At 43.2% G+C, this 21980-nt stretch overlaps 3 protein-coding genes across 6 annotated transcripts; all 3 read right to left on the minus strand.

The window, feature by feature from the left end:
- Positions 1–8056: 8056 nt before the first annotated feature.
- ssb (small RNA binding exonuclease protection factor La) lies at positions 8057–15230 on the minus strand. The gene is made up of 12 exons (XM_062527377.1): positions 15165–15230; positions 14386–14444; positions 13915–14018; positions 13511–13685; positions 12673–12780; positions 12357–12460; positions 11868–11939; positions 11733–11775; positions 11323–11460; positions 10627–10813; positions 9755–9883; positions 8057–9211 (listed from the first exon to the last, which is right to left on the minus strand). The coding sequence occupies exons 2-12, from the start codon at positions 14440–14442 to the stop codon at positions 9117–9119; spliced, it is 1212 nt and encodes a 403-aa protein (XP_062383361.1). The 5' UTR covers positions 14443–14444; positions 15165–15230; the 3' UTR covers positions 8057–9116.
- A 133-nt stretch (positions 15231–15363) lies between these two features.
- Positions 15364–20082, minus strand: LOC134070878 (kelch-like protein 23). Of its 4 annotated transcripts, none has more exons than XM_062527376.1 (4): positions 19946–20082; positions 17553–18794; positions 16812–16964; positions 15364–16723 (listed from the first exon to the last, which is right to left on the minus strand). In XM_062527376.1, exons 2-4 carry the CDS (start codon positions 18781–18783, stop codon positions 16413–16415), a joined length of 1695 nt encoding a protein of 564 aa, XP_062383360.1. In that variant the 5' UTR covers positions 18784–18794; positions 19946–20082; the 3' UTR covers positions 15364–16412. The 4 variants fall into 4 exon arrangements, with proteins under 4 accessions (XP_062383360.1, XP_062383357.1, XP_062383356.1 ...); XM_062527373.1 differs by having other exon boundaries at positions 19904–19997; XM_062527372.1 differs by lacking the exon at positions 19946–20082 and adding an exon at positions 19202–19508.
- On the minus strand, positions 19551–21947 carry phospho2 (phosphatase, orphan 2). The gene is made up of 2 exons (XM_062527378.1): positions 21877–21947; positions 19551–21596 (listed from the first exon to the last, which is right to left on the minus strand). Exon 2 carries the CDS (start codon positions 21570–21572, stop codon positions 20844–20846), a length of 729 nt encoding a protein of 242 aa, XP_062383362.1. The 5' UTR covers positions 21573–21596; positions 21877–21947; the 3' UTR covers positions 19551–20843.
- Positions 21948–21980: the final 33 nt, after the last annotated feature.

The raw sequence follows: 21980 nt of genomic DNA on the forward strand, positions 1-21980 counted from the left end.
AGGGAGGGAGAAAGAGCAGAGTTTGTGAGTATGTGTTTGTGGGCATGGAAGGATATATAACCTCCTTCAAGTCTCCGGGTAGGACTGTGTATCAGTTAAATACAGGGGCATTCACCCTATCATTGTGAGTCAGTATCATACAACACACACACACACACACACACACACACACACACACACACACACACACACACACACACACACACACACACACACACACACACACACACACACACACACACACACACACACACACACACACACACACACACACACACACACACACACACACACACACACACACACACACACACACACACACACACACACACACACACACACACACACACACACACACACACACACACACACACACACACACACACACACACACACACACACACACACACACACCTCAATGAAATGGCTTCCCTTTAAAGGTTATGGCTGTGTACTTCATTGTTACACTACACAAATCATGTCAATGACAACATAACTCAGTATGAGGACCAACACTAAAACATAAAGTGACCAAGACATACAAGTGCCCTGTAGATTAACAGCTACAACTCACTTACATCTGACATCGCCCAGGTCAAAAGCAATTCATCAGGCCTGAAATAACTCCACACAAACACATAGAACACAAGACAACTCCACATCTCTCAGTCACACTTACAGCATCACACACACAGACACACACACACAGAGAGAGAGAGAGAGAGACACACACACACACACACACACACACACACACACACACACACACACACACACACACACACACACACACACACACACACACACACACACACACAGTTACACACACACACACACACACACATAGAAAGAGAGAGAGAGAGAGAGAGACACACACACACACACACACACACAGTTACACACAGTTGCACACACACACACACACACACACACACACACACACACACACACACACACACACACACACACACACACACACACACACACACACACACACACACACACACACAGAGTAACACACATACCCATGCACAAACCGTCCCCTCCCCACACACACTTCATCACAGCAGCAGTCAGTCCCTCTATTTCTGAACATTACACAAGCCACTAAGCAGAGCTATAATAGCCAATGAGAGGAGCGGAGACCACTTCATTGCTCTAGTCCATCCATGAAGAAGCCCCGGCTCTCGGCTCTTAGTCGAGTGCTTAATGGGCTGACAAAAGAGCGGCTCTCTCTAGAGGTAATCCATCCTGGCCCGTCCATCAATCGCAGCATCCGTGCATGCATGGCTCTCTGACAAAGGACGAGTTCTGATTTTTAACGTTTATTGTGGCCCCACATAAATCGTGAATTGGGGGTGAAGTCATGAAGTCAGAAGTCATAGAGTCAATTTTAGGGCCAAATTAGGGGGGTGAAAAAACATCCAGACAGCAATAATATTCATGTACTGAAAATATACAAGACTGAAAATGTGTTTGCAGAGTAAAATTTGCTGCATTATAAACATAAAATAGAACAATGTCATAGGGATGTCTTGAAAAACCTCTGTCTCTATGGGTGTGTTGATTCTGTGTATGTGCTCGGTATATCTACTGCTGGGCATGCTATTTCGTGGTTGGCCCAGGTGTGATGTTGCAACGAAATGAGACCAGACAACAGCTAGAAGACTCTCAAATGGTCTTTGTCACGGCAACAGAAATTACCCCTCTCTCCTTTTTTCACGCTTACGGGAGGAGACCTACTTATTCATCTCCATAGCAACCAGACTTTTCGGGCATACAGAAAGTGTTGGAGAGAGACGAGACAGCGAGAGAGAGACTGAAAGAGAGAGAGAATGAGAGAGAGAGAGAGGGAAAGGATGCTCTTTTTCAGGCATATGAAGCGATGCGTTTGATTCGCTTGACTTTGTCTCTCTCAGCTCTTTACATTAATTTCTAACAGCTATTTGTCTTTGTCTGGGACCGACTCATTTCTCCATTAATGACTGATATTTGGGTCATAATGAAATTCAATTTCATATAGAAATCCAATCAAACAAATGACCCTTTCAAAATCATTACGCTATTACTGAGGGAATGCCTATCAAGATGCACGTGTGTGTGTGTGTGTGTGTGTGTGTGTGTGTGTGTGTGTGTGTGTGTGTGTGTATAGAGATGACATTTAACAGCCGTCCAGTAAATGACCTCTGCATTGGAGGACACATCATTTCACAATCAGTATTTCTTCTCTCTCTCTCTCTCTCTCTCTCTCTCTCTCTCTCTCTCATTATCATTCTCTCTCTCTGCCTTCCTCCCTCATTTCTTATGGCCTCTCCTCTCACATTCACGTCCTCCCTCGTCCTCTCTCCTCTCTCTCTCTCCTCTCTTCCTCTCTTTCTCTCTCTCTCTCTCTTTTCCCAGTCCGGTAGGTCTCTCTGTGGCTGCTGGAAGTGGAGGTGTCAGTAAACAGCTCAGCGCTAATGATGAGACGTAAACACATTCCGACAGCATCTCTTCGCCACTCTAATCCTGGGTGACAGCCTCTGGGGCAGAACCAACACCCTCCACACCCCCCCGCACCACCACTACCACCCCCACCTCTCTCTACCTCTTTCTATCTCTCTCTCTCACTTTCTCTCTCTCTCACACACACACGCACTCTTACCCACATCACTACTTTCCACAGAACTGGAGATGGTTGCCTTGGAAACGGTCAGTCGAGGCGGGACGAGCGGACATGTGTGTGTGTGTGTGTGTGTGTGTGATAGAGAGAGAAAGAGAGAAAGAGAGAAAGAGAGAGGGAAAGAGAAACAGTGAATTTGTCAGCGTGAGCACTGCCTTTGTCTCCATCACAGGGTCAGGATGTCCGAAAGCAAATGTGGGTCAGTATAGAGGACTCCTGTCCCTTTCCATCTCAGTGCACCTCCGAGAGAGACAGACAGAGAGGGAGCGACCTGGATGGAAGTGTTAGGAAGACAAGCACAGGGGCACTGAGAGACAGAAGAGACAAAAGATACAGACAGAAAGAAGAGAAATACATTAACACACGCACGCACGCACGCACGCACGCACGCACGCACGCACGCACGCACGCATGCACGCGCGCGCGCACACGCACACACACACACACACACACACACATACACACACACACACACATACAGTAAGGTAAGGGTGGCCATGATGTATCTTCATTTAAAGCTCCATCACACACATTCACAGGAGCGCCCACACACACACACGCATACGTGCGCGCGCGCACACACACACACACACACACACTGATCCTACAAATGACAAATGACTGTGTATATTATGGCTACAGATGCCATACCTCTTGTATGATTATTGGTCTGTAGATAAGAATGATATTTCTTCAAATCCATATGGCTCCTGTTGTTTTATCTCCTCAGGGTCATTTATATTTCGTTGGTGGCCTGGGAGATATATGTGACCCTTAACAGAAACACATTACTCAAGATGTGAAAGTCACTGATCGGGAGAGAGGGAGAGAGAGAGAGAGAGAGAGAGAGAGAGAGAGAGAGAGAGACTGAGACTTAAAATGTGTAAACATTCACTGGGATCGTTGCCATGAATTGCCTCGGTGGGAAAACTTAATGCAGAAATCTCTTTAGCTCGACCTTGTGACAGGAAGCATTTCATTTATCACGAAGACCTCCACAACAGCAGATGAATTGTGTTTGCATAATTCATAAAATAAGGTTTAAATCAAATATGAGATGTTAGAATACCGGACATGTGAGCAAAAACATAATCAGCAACACTTGGGCGTAGGCTATAGCTTGTGGTGGCAGTTCTGAATGTATGTGCACACAGTGATTGACACTTAAGAAGGCAAATGGAAATCATTTCAGCTCATTCAACATCAATCCATGAATCCATCCATCAGAAGTGACATGTAGGTAAATATATTTTTGTAAGAAAGCTTTAAATGAAACATGCCATTAATCAACGGTGACACGCAGAGAGGACAAACCAGTAGAGTAATTACCTGTCCACAGATGGCAGTCACACACTCACAGCATCACACACACACACACACACACACACACACACACAGTTTAGCTGTGCATCAGGTCAGGTAACAACAAACACCAAAGCCACTCACATCTTCAACAAACAATGCAGCTCAGTAATTGAGTGACATCAGGTGTCCCCTTTCAGCTTTGACTTGGTCTACCTTGAGTGACAACCATCTTAGGTGTGCTAAAACAAAATCATGGGTGTCCACTATCAAATTAAGACCCACAAGTACACACATACACCAATAACATACACCATAGACATACACATATTATGAATACACACGCACATATACTGTACATATCTCTCTGAAGAGATGGTAGCGCTATCTTAACAAGGGGCGGCTGACTGGAAAATTCCACTCGAATGCTGCTGGGTGACTCAATTTGATTCTTTCTTGGAAAAGAGAGGGATTCCACTGCTGCAAGTAAACACCGAAGGAGTAGGAACAACACTTACGTAACCAATGACAGCTAGTCTATGTGGCCCACTTCATGGACTAGTAGCCTAAGGCCCCGTTACACAACCATCATGCATTCAGCCCACAGGCAATTCAGTAGAGATTACTAAATAAAGGGCATGTGCCACCACTGTGTGTAATGCTGAATTTTCTTTTTAAAAAGATCACATATTTACCAGCATTATATAGTGGGACATATGTTTTGTTTATTTGTGTCTAATTCAATGAATTAGAATGAACAATCATGTAGTCAGAAGACAGACTGTAGCCTACAGAGGACTGGACATACTGTTAAATTATGCTGCATTGCAATTCTAAATGGATGGATTATCGTTTATCATTTAGGAGAAGCATGTGTTTCAATATGGTGAGAAATGGTAGGCTATATGAGCTTTACATAAAACGCATTTGTTCATAGACTGCCATTACCATTTCTGTCATTTCTGTTGTGTGTTCTCACAACCAGTGTGTTTGGCAAGACTTTGTGTGGTTTCATGTGAATAAATATCACTATATGTGACCGAAACGCGTCGGCTGGTCCAAAGTTTAATAAAGGTACTTTTACTAATATATCGGAGTGCCTCAGATCTCTTCTCTCTTTTTTTGGCAAATACCACTTTAATTGGAAACATTCACATCATCTCTAGACCTCACTAAGCTCTATCAAAGGGCCATGCATGCTCATAACCTCCCTGGGTAATTTTCTCAGAACATAATTCATTCATCATCCTAGACTCATCTCATAAAGTCATGCTGCGCTCATATGAATTCATTCATCATAGACATTCCACCTCTCCAAATGTTGATTCTGTTAGTGGCTTCTGGAATCAGCTTAACATTCCGGACTAAAAAGTCTGATGAAAAGGCGTCACTGACCATAAACCCACCATCGTTGAGGAGTCTATCCACATTCGCAATGCTTCCTAAAGGTGAAGAAGTGACCATAAACACAATAGCACCAGTGGAGTTCCTGCAACCTCACTGGCAGTTTATCACGTCCAACCACAGGTCCAATTTCCCATCATGCTTTGCAGAAAATTAACCCTGCGTTATCTCACTCACCCTATGGTCCACATCCGTCTTCGGAAAAGGGCCCAGAACACTCCTACCACCGGCAAACGGAAACGGAGCGCACAGTCCATTAACGGAATCTGTGAAATATTGATCATTCCTGACATAGTGTTAATTGGAAGGGGGTGAGTTTGCTATCTCTCCAGCAACATGTGTAGACCATCCAAGGGCATGTGCTGGAACCTCTTCTATAAAGACCTACCCCTGAGGATGGGACTGTGATGTGGCCCCACACTGTCTGTCCAAGAAAAACGCATTGGTTTGGTGTTAGATTGTTTGGTTACACTTCACTTGAAAGTATCTACATGAGAATGACATGACACAGTCATGAACGTGTCATCAACATAATAAACAAGTCATAAATGTTTATGACATTACGTTTCTGTCATTAAGTGTCATTCGGTTTTTGTCAGGACAAGTTAGGATTAGGGTTAGGGTTCATGTCTCATAACAGTGCCATGTGTATTTAGAAACTTGTATGTAGATAGCTTCTGGTAGTGGTACCAATTGTTAGATACAGTATTAACTATAGACAACAGCAGAGTTGCTACCTCAAACACATACAATTACAATTCCTGTATCATAATTTGCCGGTGATATGCTCCAGAAAATGTCTCAGCTTGCAAAGACCTTAGTCAGCCCACCAGACAGAGCAGGCAGTACAAATATACAGTATCATATGGCAAAAACATGAACAATATGCCAACATCTCCTGACGAAGAAAGAACATTTCCTCACGTCAAGTATTTGACTAAAGCTGTGGCAACTGAGAAACTGCTTGGACAGATGTGAGAGGCAAAGCTCGGGCCGACCTGCAGAAAAAGAGGAATTTCAGTCATCGTGGACGTGCTCACGCATGTGCATGGATACCTCATGGGTAAGAAGCTTAGCTGAAAATTCACATCAGTTTTGTCAATATTTCAGAATAAAACGACAATATCTGTGAGAATAACATATTTTGAGGCGAGCCCAGAAAGAGAAACTGTGTCTGTGGGTACGGAGAGAGACTGAAGGAAAATCTGTGCGTGTCAGAGAGAGAAATTGAGAAAAAGACAAGAGAGTGGGAGTGGTTGAGCCTGACTGAGAGCCTGTGCAGCTGACTAGAGTCTTTCACATCAGATTGTCGTCAGAGCCACCAGCATGGGGTAAAACTCCTCTGACTAGAAATCAGCTTGAGGGGGAAAAAAAAGGAGGGATGGAAAAATCCCTGCAGAGGAAAAACACGACAGAGAAACAAACTGAGCGAGAACGAGAGAGTTACGAAAAGCACAAGTATGAGGTCATTGTCTGCCACCAAGTGGACTCTCAGGCAGAGAAGTGACACAAAAAAGACTGGACTGAACTCAAACGAATGGAAAAGGGATGCAAGACACATTTGTTTGCCAAAACAAAACACGTGCAATTTGAATGTGTTCAATCATCCAAATGCTGGTATTACGCATTTATAGAATACTGTTTTAACAAAATCAAGGTTGATTATGACCAGTGCTAACCTGTATTAAATAGCAGGAAATGAATGAATCTTGTATATACATAAGACTAAAGACAGAGGACCCTGGATGCAGGACTGAGCCATTTTAAACTGCACGTCTCCTTGTACAGTTTGACCTTGACTGATGGCTATTTACCAGTGTCTGTCTCAAGCATTCGAAAACACAGCATTCAGACTACGCTACACACGGTGTCCAAGAAATACAATGGCAGCTGCACTGTGATGGAAGCCATGCATGCCAGTAAAAAAAAAAAACAGGATTGGATTGACAGCCTGAAGCTGCGAATTTATGTAGTTTTCAGAATATGCAAGAGGCAATTATGGAGGCAAACAAGCCAGTAAGCGAGTGAGACTGTTGGAGGGTGGGGGGCGGTGGTGGGACAATGTCCTCAGAGAAAATGCAACCAATTATGAGGTGAAGGCGCTCAACCACGTCGCTTGAATTTTAAAGACGCCTCCGTTTTGTGGAGCCACAGAACCCCCTACTGTGCATCTGTGGTAACTGCAAGCCTGACTTAAAGCCATGGTTAACAATGCATACATGCCTCCCAAAATACTCCTAATTCACCATGACATGGTGTAATTATTAGGCACCAGTGTTGAAGGACGAGGAGCCCACCTATGACTGACTTGGGGACAAGGTGCACATGATAAACAATAACATATGAACATCGTAGTGAACACAACCAAATAGCTGTTGGGGCTGTGTCACCTCGGGATACAAACAAATAACCAGTTGTCCTAATGATGGGTATACGTCAATTTTATTGTTATTCAAAATAAGATACATAAGATGCACTCTGCTGAACACAATCACACAAGGGGAGAAAAAGATAAAAATAACTGTTGTCAAAACTAGAAAGCAAGTATGAGTGCTTCGCATGGGAATTATTCCTCGAAAGTATAGGAACACATTATTAGAGAAAACAAAAACAAAAAAAACATTTAAAAATGGCACTTGCTGTTTTCTTTCAATATGGAATAGCTAACCTAACCATGAGGTTGAAGCATGAGGTTGAAGTGGGAAACGACAAGACCATGATCGGAAGACAGAGGGAGAGTGGGGAGCCTGTGGACCCAGAGGTGCCACTCTGGCTGACCACTCGCCACTTGGGTCAACCTGGCATCAGTTTATTCTTTGTCACCTGGCAACCAAGACCATTCAAAAAGAACGAACACACTGAACTGGCTCATCATCCTGCCTATGGTGGTGTAGGACATGAACCTGGACAGAGGGGAGTAGGCATCTAACAGGGAGGTACAACGAAAACACAAAACAGTTAAATGGGAAAAACACAAGGAAACACGGAACTCATCAACCATCTTGAAATCCAAAAGGGGACCTGGCTTCATTGCCAGAGTGCTCAAAATAATGAGATGACAATATGCCATAGAGATGAGAGAACCCCCCCCACCCATTCCATGACCCAATGGGCAAATCAGTCTTTTCTTAAAATGAGTTCCCACCACATGCCTGACGAACGGTAGGATGTAGGCTGAAGCTTTTGACTTGTTTTGGGAGTACAGAAACCGGTTCCAGCACAATAACATACATCTAAAAAGTTTTTTTCGCACAGGGAAAGGATTCAAATAAATTTCAAGTCTGTTAAAGGCTGTCTTGCAACCACAGAAAACGCATCTACCTTCCTCACTGTGCCTTATCAAGTAAAACAAAAGTGGACTGACATAGAACTTCTTTGAAGATTGAAATTCTTCTTTAAAGATACAGTACATTGGGGTGTGATGCTTTTCATCAGATACAAAAAAAAAAAAAAAAAAAAAAAAAAAATTGTGGCTCTGTCACACAGATGTACTCTGGCTAATCAAAACGCTTTGGCCTGTCAACGTCCACAAGGGTGGAGTCACGTTCTAGAAGAGGTGGATATTGGGCAAAGGCCTTTTCTTATGGGTCTTTCTATTGATGTTTTATGGTGAAGATGTGGACAGGGTTAGACAGCATTGAAAGCCCTCCTTGGAATAGCGAGAACACATCTCTCTGTATACAGGAAGGCAAATGTCTACTGTACAGTAAAAAAAAAAAAGGAAACTGAAAGGGCATCACTTTTGTTTTTACGAGCCATTTTCACTTTTGACTTGCTTGGCTGCCGGTTCTTCAGCCTTTTTTCCATTTGACTCCAGTGCTCTCTTCTTTGGGCTGGTGTGCTCTGCAGCGGGAGAACACAAAGAACAATACGAGTCAACACTTTACTCAGAAATGTCCACTGACGGACTTTAATGGTGCTATGTTGAAAGTCCAGTCCTTACAATTACATCGCCTTCACCAATCCCAACCCGTACTCTTAACCATTTATTATGGTATTTTGTTACTAGACAACTTAAATATGATCCAATATGAAAGCTATTTGCTTCTTTCAAGTATCCAGTTCAGTTTTTTTCCAATCTATCCGAGATGGGCTGTCATGATTCCCCAAATTCTAAAACGATGTGATTTAATGCGTTAATTCTACCTTTGATTTCAGAGATCGTGATAACATTTCTATCGATATTTGACTTACAATCAAAATTGACACCCTTATACATGAATTAATCAAATACATTTATCCAACAGGTTAGATAACTCGGTTTTAAAATCTCTTCATGGACATAAATAAATAAAATATTTGTCAACGAAAATGCTGTTAACTGGTAAAAACAAGTGAAAAAAGGACCCTCTAAATTGTGACCGCTTGAATCATGGAGACACTTACTGTGGTCACCACCATCCTCGTCATCACTGTCGAATTTGGTCTTCTTGCCCTGAGAATGATGGTTTCTTCCTCCTCGGTCCCAGCCGCCTCGGCCGCCTCGGCCTCTGCCTCTACCACCCCTGTGACCACCTGGAGGGAGAGGAGGGCGGGGAGATGAGCTTGGGCCCAACTGAGGGACTGGAATCCCAAACTAACAAAAAAAAAACCGCAGCTACGCGGTTGCCACTGGTGTCTAATCAATGGGTCAACGGTACGTTTCTGGTCTTGGTCAAATATTCAATTACACATATGAAACATTCCAGGTTTACCACTGGATTTTACGACTGCAATGTCTTGATGGTACAGTATACTGAGTTGAAGATGAATGTAAAATGATTCCTCATCATCATTTAGACTTGGATGTGCAATACTTCCAAAGAAAAATAATAGCATTATCTACATAATCAAAGATAATAAGCAAACGCCTTTAAGACAATGCCCAATTGCCTCGTCTATTTTTGGTAGCAGTCAAGTGGATATTCAAGTATTTTCCTTTACATTTGTTTTCAGAGAGCATCTTGGGTAATCCCAGACACATCGGTGTTTACAAATGTATTCAAGGTGTACAGCTGCTGCCCACTTGTGTTTAGGTTCCAGTTCTACCAACGTTACATTTGTTAGAACTCACATTATACTCCCAAAACACAGCATGCAACTACACTACAAAAGATATGCAGTCAAATGCATGTCAGACCACCTCAGCAAGTGGTGGTTTGAGAGATCGGATCACAAAGTGTCTGGGTGATTGTTTACAAATTTAGAAATTACCACTTGAGATCGGCTCAACCAAAAACAAATGTAACCGGGGTCATAGTGTCACAGTGTTGAAGTACCTCGGCTTCTGCGTTTGTTTATCGACTCCTGTTGGTCTTCGATGATCTTCTTCAGTGTGTCCATCTCCACGTCGCCCTCCAACACCTCCCACTCCACGTCCTTGTCCTTCATCTGCAGCTTGCCCCCTTTCGCTGCCGTGGCCTTCTCCAGGGCGTCTTTGGCCTTGGACCTGAACAGAATGACGCCCTAAGGAAAACACAAGCAAACATTACACTAGTGCAAGATACTACGAGAGCTCTCAACAGTCAGGGAAAATCACCCTACATTCCTTCCTTACGTCAAGAAGTACAGCTTGCTGTACTAACCATCACACATTCACTACTCACAAAACAGTCAGGGATATTCGGCCTCGGGTGAAATATGTTGACCTTTGTTTCGATAAATTGTTTGAGATGAAGACATCACCATTACATGCTTCACCTTAAATGCCCTACTTTCATGATACAATACCACTGTTATCTAGAGCTTATTACATTTTCCATAAATTTAACCCGAAAGCCAGATATCCTTAACTTTTTATGGAGTAGTGTAACTGACTAACTAAGTGGGCCAAGTTGTGCAGTGAACAAGTAAATAAACCCACAGCAGAAGTGACAGCAGTTGTCGAGTATGTACATGACTAGACTCTGCAGAGTAACATTTAAAGCCAGTTTATCACCCCGAGGAAACTGACCAGTTAGGCCCTCTGACCTCACCTCTTTAGCCCCCCTGGCGAAGTCAATCCACTTGATCTCGGCGTGGCCGGCGAACAGATCGTGGAAGTCCTCCCGAGACGTCTGACCCAGGTCGCCCTTAAAACGGAGCAGGCAGCCTTTTTGCTCCTCCAAGGATTTCTAAGCCAGTCAGAACAGGAAGGTAAGAAAGTGTCTCTCTCTCACACACACACACACACACACACACACACACACACACACACACACACACAGAGATACACACACAGACACACACACTAACCTGTGCATGGATCAATCCTAGTGTAAATACCCCCCCTCCCCCACTCAATGGAAATGAAAATTGAAGTTCACATTTAATCCAAGACCAGGTTTACTGTACAGCCCAATGTGTACCCTGCAGTCTGAAAAACAAACACAAAAACCTCACTCACCAGCTCCTCCTCTTCTGCTTGTTTCTGTTGCTCTTCCTTGTCACTGAAGGCAAAAGGAATACAGGTTAACGCCATATAATTACTATCGAGGGATCAAAGCAATCCCAAAGCGTTCAAGGTGAAGGACAAACTCACGTCTTGGCTTTGGCCTTGGCCTCCACTCTGCCCTGCTTCCTCTCCTCAGATTTCTTGTTGAAGTACTCCTCTCTGAAACACAGCGCAACACAGGTAAGTACCACGCAGGGTTTTTGAACATTCAAAAACATAGGTAAGCCAAATTTCACAGAAAATACATAGGAAAACCAGAACCCCAGATTTTCTAGAAAAGTAAGTAAATATGAGTTGCAAAGTTTAGATCACTTATCAGTTTCCCACTGATCTCATTTGTAGTTCACACTGTGCTATATCTGCACCATTGAGGGGGGAAAAATGCATTTAACACTTTTTGAGGCCTAAACTTCTAATAATAAAATGTTAGACTTTAACAACCAGTGGAAACCCTGTTTCACGTAAGACTGCTAACAATATTTATAGGAACCAAATTGATGACCAATGACTCTTTGCTATTAAATATCTATCTAAAAGATAAGTGGTAGACAACAGATGAATAAGGGGATAGCGTACTTCATGAGGACGATCAAGTCATTGTCTTTGAACTTCCTGACATCGTCGCGGGCAACAAACTGCTTGGCGGACTCTTCTGTTTCCATGACCATGAAGATGGAGCCCTAAGGAGACAAACTAGTGAGCTTTGCATGACACTCCTCTGAGACACAACAAGTAACTGGCATCCTGTAGAAGACGCCCAGAGTAAAGATGAGGCAGTCAACTCTCAAACTTGCTAACAATACAAGGATCTTTGTGCCGTCACTATTTCCAGGCAGGCAATAAGCCAAAAGAGGTTGACGACAAGAAAGTAAGGCCTTCACAAAAATCTTACTTTGAAAGTCTTCAAGGGTCCTTTCCTCATGTGGATGTTCTCAATTGTGCCTTTGGCACTTAACCAATCCTTGATATCATCCAGGGTGGTATCCAAAGGAAACCCTTTCTGTAAGGACAGACATAACAAATGAATATATGAAAAAGATCTCAAAATATCATCCAGGGTGGTATCCAAAGGAAACCCTTTCTGTAAGGACAGACATAACAAATGAATATATGAAAAAGATCTCAAAATATCATCCAGGGTGGTATCCAAAGGAAACCCTTTCTGTAAGGACAGACATAACAAATGAATATATGAAAAAGATCTCAAAAGCTCCATCTAAAGAGCGCACTCACCCTCCAGACAATTGCATTACCTTATCCCACCCATAGCATCTATTTATTTGTAAATGTACATACTGCATTTACTCTTACACACAGCCTTACTGCCTTTATTCTATTCTTACTGCTTTCCTATGTTATTGTTGAGTGTTGCACTTGAGGGCAAAGATTAACCGGAGTCAAATTCCTTGTTTGTTTACACAAACCTGTCCAATAAAGCTGATTCTGGTATGACCCACACAAACTGAGCATGCTTATGTACTGTATAATCCACAATAGCACTCGTAAACAGTCCTATAAGAAAACGAAAGCAGTCAGGTGACTGCAGAGCCTGGTCACTGTCACACAATATTAACTGAAGTGAAACCACATTGCAGTATCTGCATTCTGAATCAGATGAAGAATAACATGTAAGTGGGCCAAGATAGGGTGACCCTTCACCTTGTATACAATTAAGACGTACATTGGATCAGTAGTTTTTGGGAGCAGACAGACAGACAGACTTGACTCACAATGTAGACAGACTTGTGCTTGAGGGCATCTTTATACTCGTCATTCATCTCTGGGAGGGGCTTGCTGAGGCAGCGGCGGATTTTGGTTTTGTCTTCGCTGACTTCCAACAGACCCGTTTTGGATTTCCTCAAAGCTTCCACGATGACCGACTCCTCTGTTGTTAGAGTCCTCAACCTACATGTTCAAAACAAGTAAGGTTAAATCTGCTATTTCAAATTTGACTGTAGAACCAGCAATCCTATAAAAAAAACTACCACTTTAGTTAGTATGACTTATACTATCATCATACTTCATTCATTCCATGAACTGTGGTCATGAGAAGAACATGGCCAATAATAATACTACAATTAAATTATTCAAAATTAGAAATCACATACATGCTTTTAAATAGTCCTAAACTTACCTGTTAAATTTCAACATAGTCTCCAGAGTAACCCATCCATCATCTACCTGAAGCTGTTCCTTCAGGAACTTGTCTCGTACAAGATTGTGGTCTCCAAAATAGTACTAAAGAAGAAGAAAAGGGTGTTGAACAGAATACAGTGATTGCTTTTCATATCATAACAGCATTGTATTTGACAGTCTGGATACAGTTAAGATGTGCCGAAAGCTTATGTAGGTGCAGTTGTCCAGAAGGGCAGCTGCGATACAAAGGCGACAGATTTTAGGACGGCAGTGCTAGCATTTCAATTCTGTTAGGCCCCACCACCCAACACATATCCGGTGTGCCGGGTTGGGACGCATTTAGTTTCAGAACATCTTTACTCATAGCCTACATTTCAGCCTAATCGACTCATCATTTTGAAGCTTCGAGGATGCTGAAAAAGACACACTTTAACATCTAGGCTACAGACAGACACAGTGAATCGCTTACCTCGATTTGATCAGCAACCTTCTTCTCCAGCGGCGATTGCTCTTGATTTTCTGCCATTTCTGCAGGTGTTTGAGAAATGGATTAATAAGGAACTTAATGTAATCTTTACTGGATGGTTGTTGTTCTGTACACTTAACAGGTCCGGGGTGAGTGACGTCGCCGACGCACCTTCGACGTTTGGCGTTAGAAGGTAAAGCTAGCTATTAGCTCAGTAACCAAGGCCCACGTGTTGATGTAGTACAAAGTAAACATGTATGACTGGCAGTCTAGGCCTTTCTCCTAGCTTAGAAGATACTAACAATATCTTCAACAAAGTTATTGAAGAAAACGCTCGAACTAATACAGTTAACAATCTGATAAAGACCGACTACTCTAATAGTCTGCTTCTGCCGGTACATTAGCCCAACTCCGTATCCCAGGCTTTCGCCAGTAGCGCATGCTCCTGGAGACTGCAAGCACCGCTCTCCTACAATCACTCTACAGAGAAGATAATTTACGGAGACATACTATGTCATACATCACACATTTTGGTAAACAATGCTTAATTACAGCATAGCTTGAACCCACAGACTAAATGCGTGTATCATGACATGCACGTTTTCAGCCTCCTAGCTTTAAGCACGTTTCTTCACCACTTAGTTAAACCAGACTGTATGAGCTACACATAGAGTACGCTTATCCATAGCTCATTCTAAAAATAGCATTCACGCGAAATCTACGATCGAGGAACCAATAAAGTAGAATAACATGCTACAATTCGTTCAAATTTCTACGCTTACTTGAAATTGCAGTCTGTCTCGTGGAAGTTAGATGACTCACAGGCGTTTCACCGTCCCATAAACCAACGCGCTCTGCTTTCACGTCATATGTGAGGCGTGCGAGAGCACTCCTAGCGGTCATTCCCAGAAAAGGATCCACCCAAGTTATAATATGGGTCAGGCTCTGATATGGGTCATAAAACAGTGGCAAAAATCTTTATTTTTCACCCAAGAAAATATTTGTACACACCCCATAACATGAGACATAAGAAAAGGAGCTACAGCAGACCAACATAACATTCCATTCATCCAAATAAAAAATGACACAATTCAATAGCTGACCTGGATGAATCCTGATTAAATTGAGGGCCTGTACTCTGCCATCAAAGATCAAACATGACATCAATGCATTAAATTAATAAACATCAAGATGCTACATACAATTCAAGCTACATGTCACAACACATTTCCCTTAAAAAAATAAAAAGAAACTGTAACAGTTGTCATTTGCGAAAACACGCCTGACTTCAATGTTCATCATATAAATCCTTTGAATCATAAAAAAATGAGAGACAAATAATATATAATAGATAATAATAACAGAAATTGTATTCTACATTTTCTGCGGTTTGCTGTGAAAATGTTCCCTGAGTATACACCAAGACCATTGGTTGACACACAAACCTCCATACAATAGAACAGGTTTCTATTGATGAGATTTTGCATTGTCGTTATAACCTTTCAGTCTCTATGTGTATCGTATTACATCGTTCAACACACACCACTTTCTATTTGGCCCACGTATTTGGTTATTAACAGTCAGACTATCATGTAAAAAACGACTATCATGTATGGAAACTGACAACAACCCTCCTGTCAGCCTGGGCCGACGATACAGCACCACCATCTGTCTTCTCTGATACAGCAAATATCTTGCCATATCTCGTCTCCTGTAAATAAACATGGGCCTACCACTCTTGTGTACTGTTTGGGTCAGTGCTGTTGCAATGATGATGATCAGATGATGAAACAGGGGACGTGCTGACGTGGAGGTTGTTGCTTCAGAGCGTACAGATATTTGTACTTAAAGCAATTAACTGGACACTCTCTTGATGTTTTTATTTTCCGTCTCCCTTCTTGTGTTGCAGGTGCGATTTTATGTCCTTTATGTTATTTCGGGGTTTTTTTGCAATGTCATTTGTTTTTGTTAGTTTGTTGTGCTTTAAGACACCCTACTACTCCTCTCCTGGTTTATGCAACAACTCCGTGCTACAGATTGTAAACACAAACGCATCCATGTGATCTTGCTGCACTGGGCAGTGTACCCACAATCTCCCAGGTGGCCTGTTCCGGGTCGAACCGCTCCATGCTGTGCAGGTATGTGCCTTTGGTGTATGAGTAACCACCAGTCACGTAAACACAGCCATTCATGGCCACGGCTCCACACTCCATTCTTCTCTCTTTCATGTTTGAGAGTTTGATCCACTTGTCTGTTTTTGGGTCGTAGCAGTCTGTCACAGTGGTCTGGCCTCCTACCACGTAAAGCCTGTTGTTCAGCGAGACTGAGCAGAGGCCGTACTCTAGGGGAACACACAAATGAAAACGTTGATTAATAAGTATCATTAAAGCTGTTAAGATGTAATATATTAAAACTAAGGCTCCATGTACCTGGGTGGGGACAGGTGGTGATGATGCTCCATTCATTCAGATCTGCCTTGTACATCTGAACCTTCTCATATGTGCAGCTTCCTTTGTAACCATAGTGACCACCGGTTACATAAATGGTGTCATGTATGACACATGCTGTGGCATTCCCCACACCTGTGAGAGCAAGGGTTGAATTGGTTGATTAGACACTCCATAAATAATACAGAACTATATAGAATTAGAATTGACCAGATGAACAGGGGCAGCCGTGGTGTACTGGTTAGGGCTAACCCACTGCTCTCCGAGCGCCGCTGGTTGGGCAGGCAGCTCACTGCTCTGGGTTAGTGTGTGATTCACCTCACTGTGTGTGTGCTGTGTGTGTTCACTAATTCGGTTAAATCGGGTTAAATGCAGAAAAACGAATTTCCCTCACGGGATCAAAAAAGTTTATATTCTATTCTATTCAAATTAACTTGACCTGCAGGTCTTGGAGATCTTTCCATTGAAGCCAATTTACAAATAACCAAAAACCCAGGAACCAATCATAAGCACAGACAGCGGAAGTAGACAGCATGTAGTCTGGGTGCAGCCAGATGAACAAATTTGCAAATTAACCAAAAACCCAGGAACCACAGACAGCACAGTCAGCTCAATGCCCCCATCATGCAAAATGATTGCTATCGTTTATGCAGAGGAACTTTTCACGTTGACAGACTTTGCCCACTTTTAAAATAGTTTTTTATTCAGTCTTTCAGTCCGTACCTTGGATCATATTCGCCACTGGGAACCACTTCTTCTTGAGCGGGTCATAGAATTCCGTCTCAGCAGTGGGCGCTCCTCCTCTGTAGCCACCGATGGCATACACACACCCATGCATGGCCACAGAGCAGTGGTAGTAGCGCTCTCCCAACATAGGGCACCCGGGTGCCCACTCATCATGGTCGCTATTGTACACCCACACTGTGTTCAGGGCCTCGACTTTGTCTGTCCGATAGCCCCCCGTGACATAGATGCTTGGCCCTAGCTGGGCGATGCTGTAGCTCTCTCGGGTGTGGTCGGGCATGTCTGTGCCCTGCGCCCATATGTTTGACAGTGGGTCCCAAACGTGGACCTCGGAGAGCGGATGCCAGTGGTAGCCTCCGACTATGTACATGCTGGCGGTGGGCTTCTTGCAGCTGAGACGTGCGCTGGTGAAACCGGGCAGAAGGGACGACATGAGAGCGGAACGGATCCGTTCTGTCCCACTGAGGTTAGAGCAGTTCCTTTGGGACTTTAGGATGTTCCTGAAGAAGTTCTTTTCGTCCAGGTCCATGTTTATGCAGTGAAGCAAGGCCCGGGTGAGGCCGAGTCGAGTCAGGGCTCCATGGCTGACCCATTTGATCAGCGCGTCCACCAGAACCTCCTGTTTCCTCACGTTGAGGTTCTTGGTGGAGAGGATGGAGCGAAGGCGCTCAAGGCTGACCTCCAAGAACTCCTCCTGGCCGACGAGCTCCTCGAACTGGAAGAGCACCATCCTCTGCGCCTCCCGCTCTAAACTTGAGCACGCGTGGTGCTCAGCAAACGCTTGCATACCCAGACAGTTGTCTACATCCAGAAGACGCACCAGGAACTCCTCGCATGCAGTCTTAATCGGTCTGACCTGCAGCATGTCCGCAGCCTCCAGGAGCTTCTCCACGTTCCCCTGGGTTATCATCACCGTGGAGGTGTACATAAACTCTATGAGCATGCCGAGGACTTCGCTGTCTATGCCTGGCAGTCGCACCAAGCCATCAGTCTTCTCACGCATGTCTACTGTAAACATCACTTTGAAAAAGGGGCTACGTGCAGCGAGCGCTGCTCTGTGACAGTGGAACAACTGCCCATTGTTGCACTGTAGTGTAACGTCTGTAAAGAGGCCTTCCATGTAACACTCCCACATGGAGTCTAAGAATTGCGCTGGGTGTGAAACATCCTGGAATTCATAGGTGTAACCCACTTGCCCCTTTGCAGACATGATTGTGCACACTGCAAAACAGAGAGAATCATTCCTTGTTAAATTACAGTTTTAACCTGATCAATAAATAAATAATGCTTCTGAAAAATTAACAAGCAGGCTGGATTTCATGTATGGCCCAAGTGCACAGAAAGTGTCTCTATCACAAAGGGAGTTACGTGGCACAAATATGTGTCTGTCTTCTAGAATAATAGCCACGTTGCCATGATTTTGAAAGTGCATTATAGAGTAACCTTCATAAAATGTACATAGCTTCATTGTGACCATAATTCCTAGAAATTAATCTTTATTGTCACCTTTATCTGCAGATTAGATGGCTAATGATCAAAAGACAAAGAGCAATATAAACGATATACTGTATAAGTATACATAGCCTATAAAGGAGTTAAATAAATGTCTCCCAAAGACTATCACTAACCAGATTGTGGTTTAATCAGGGCAAAGAAATCCATCATCTGTCTTCTACAGGCTTCTATAGACCTAGCTGGCTGACAACTCGCCTCTTCATAAATTTCATTTATTCGTTTAATGTATAGGCCTGAACTGCTTGGATCTTCCTCCTTTACTTCTGGAATAAAGTAACCTAGTCCTGCAGTCAACACAAAAGACACCATACACTGTAGTATCTGAATTGTGCAGTGCTGGCGACTTTGGCGACCCCTACACGGTCTGTTACAAAGACAAAACAAACCCAGTGGTTGGACCACACGTGTATTTGTTGACATTTGTTGGAAAAGCTCAACTTGCTACATGGAATTAATCAATCGGCTACAGACATATGCATTTTAATTAAAAAACAGATAGTAATGTGTTATTAGTGATGATCCAATTGACACAGAGAGCAATTCTAATATGCCATGGATGTAGCAATGCAACAGTGTATTGCAGAGTCGTCTTTGCATCCGGACTTTCATCACAATCCGCCTGGGAAATGTTTAGCAGTAGCCTAAGCAGTTTTATGGAAAGTACATTAAGCTAGTACATTAAATCACCATGGCTGTTTGCTTAGCCAAAATGTGGACATCATTTGGCGAAAAGCATTATCAGTAGGCTAGTACGCTAATGCTACATGTGTTTTCTCTTTGTAAACCTCAATCGAGAGCAAATTGTAAATACCTACTACTACGGCAATGGTCTGAACCAAAACAAAAACAATGCTCACGATAGGCGCTTCGGCGCTCCACCTGCGGTCTCCTGTGCGTCGCCTCTAGAATGGCTTCAGAGCATCGCTCCGAAAATGTCAGTCACCATCACTGCAAGCGTTTCGGAGGAATGCATAATCAAATGAACCAATTCACAGTCATCCACCATGGCTAGCCTAAATATTTGTGTGGCTTGAAGCCAACCGTGAGCATGTTGGTATCATCCTGGGATTGCGCCTGATAACGGCGCACAATAGCTCTCTGCACACAGCTGTCACAAGATGTTGGGGGTTGTGCCCGTTCAATAATCCAACCACAACCGCCGGTAACCTTAAATCACCTAGCCTACTCCCACCGACCTATGTCGTCGCACATACACTTACAAGTTGCATTCTGATTTTGATCCCTGTGACGATAAGCCTACAATTATTAAAAACATGGGCCTGTTAGATTGAAAAACGAAATGTTCGTTCGTGGTGGCCTTTTTACACTGTAAATGCTTTGCATAGTATGCTCAATCTCTCCGCATGTTCCTCTTTTGAGAGATGTAGTCAGTGTGTGCTTGGTTTCGACGTCGAAACTAGATCATTTTAGCCACATGATTATTAAATATTTATTATCATTATAATTTAATAAAAAAGTAGCGTGAACAAACCATGTCAGTTGTTCACTATATGGACAAGACCACACCCACACAATCAACGTGTAAATTCAGCATGCCAAATTGACTCCACATCACATGTTGTTCGTTATAGGACACTTGATTAAATCAACACATTTGAAAGGCTACAATTGATTAGACCATGTTCTGATATGTGCCCTTAGGAATCGAGGTGAATAATCAGATTATGACTGTTACTTTGAACGGGCATTTTATGTGTTACCGTCACATTACTGAGGGGGCAGCATCGCAGAGTTCTATTGTATGGCAGCTTTGAGTTCATTGAGAATTTCAATGGCACTTGTCCAAACTAAAACGCGCGGCTTCAGTGGGGTGGCGTCCTCGGTTACCACTCCGGCCAACACCAACCGCTCCAGAGTATAACCTTTACGTGGCATCGCAATATCTTCTTCACGCATTGACTTAAGCGGGCAGAGATCATTGCCTCCATCACCGACGTACATTGTCCTGGCATACTGTATGCCCATCTTGTCTTGGGCCGCAATGAAATCTTCCAGAATTTTTCTTTTGCACATGTTGATGGGGCACTTTACGCAGGTGTGAGAATGGTAGCACTGCACCGTTACGTAACCACGGCTATCGACACTGGCTGGGTTTGAAAATATTTTATCGAATGCTTGTTGAAGCCCAGCTCCCTCTAAGATCCAGTCGATAAACACCATGTTGGCATCGGAGACAATGATGCAGTCGACATCCTTCTTGTGTTCTGAAATGAATGTGAAAAGTTCTACCATGCCGTCTGTAAACGGAATAGTATGCATGACAGATCGAATCGACTCCGGTGTGACGCCTTGATCACCTATGTGCGACATAACCCTGCCCATATATTCAGTCCATCGCCCCTTCTGATAAGACTTTTTCAGTGAATCTGGCAGGCACTTGTCCGGGGTGCTTCTTATGACCCAAGTGTCACAATTTTCATCCACTATTGTGTGGTCGAAGTCGAACACCATAAGGGTCTTCATCTTTCTTCAGACTTCCGCACTGGCCTGTGAAGACACAACAGCATTACTGTCAATGATCTACTCGTATCTTACGTTTAGGTCAGCAGACTAGGGTAGGCTATCATAAAGTTATTGTGTTCTAACTTATCTGGTTATCGTTAGCTAACTTAGCTTGCTAGCCAACACGCTTATCCAAATTACTATAATCTTATCTTCTAACAGCCCACTGAAAAGGACCGTGTAAAGCGATGTTCAGTAATTGACAGATTAGGGTTTAAAGATAGACTTTAATATAAAGCAGCTTAAAAAATAGATCATTACTTACTTTCGAAATCGTGCGCCAGCCCTCAGCATTCAGGAATAGTATAGAACTTCTGATTGCCGCTACCGGTTTGCCTTTTGAGTGCAAAATACACACAGCACATTGAT

This window comes from Sardina pilchardus, chromosome 23, assembly GCF_963854185.1.
Source record: "Sardina pilchardus chromosome 23, fSarPil1.1, whole genome shotgun sequence".
In the NCBI taxonomy this organism is placed as follows: Eukaryota; Metazoa; Chordata; class Actinopteri; order Clupeiformes; family Clupeidae; genus Sardina; species Sardina pilchardus.

What these genes read in the sequence shown, in the direction of transcription:
- ssb (XM_062527377.1), bottom strand. Translation starts at nt 14,442, where the DNA reads ATGGCAGAAAATCAAGAGCAATCGCCGCTGGAGAAGAAGGTTGCTGAT. An exon ending in AGCACAAGTCTGTCTACATT is followed by an intron (nt 12,781 to 13,510) that starts GTGAGTCAAGTC and finishes CTGTCCTTACAG; the next exon opens with AAAGGGTTTCCTTTGGATAC. An exon ending in TCGCCAGGGGGGCTAAAGAG is followed by an intron (nt 10,814 to 11,322) that starts GTGAGGTCAGAG and finishes TGTTTTCCTTAG; the next exon opens with GGCGTCATTCTGTTCAGGTC.
- LOC134070878 (XM_062527372.1), bottom strand. Translation starts at nt 19,508, where the DNA reads ATGTCAACAAATACACGTGTGGTCCAACCACTGGGTTTGTTTTGTCTT. An exon ending in CCTGATTAAACCACAATCTG is followed by an intron (nt 18,795 to 19,201) that starts GTTAGTGATAGT and finishes TCTGTTTTGCAG; the next exon opens with TGTGCACAATCATGTCTGCA. An exon ending in AGTGGCGAATATGATCCAAG is followed by an intron (nt 16,965 to 17,552) that starts GTACGGACTGAA and finishes TTGCTCTCACAG; the next exon opens with GTGTGGGGAATGCCACAGCA.
- phospho2 (XM_062527378.1), bottom strand. Translation starts at nt 21,572, where the DNA reads ATGAAGACCCTTATGGTGTTCGACTTCGACCACACAATAGTGGATGAA.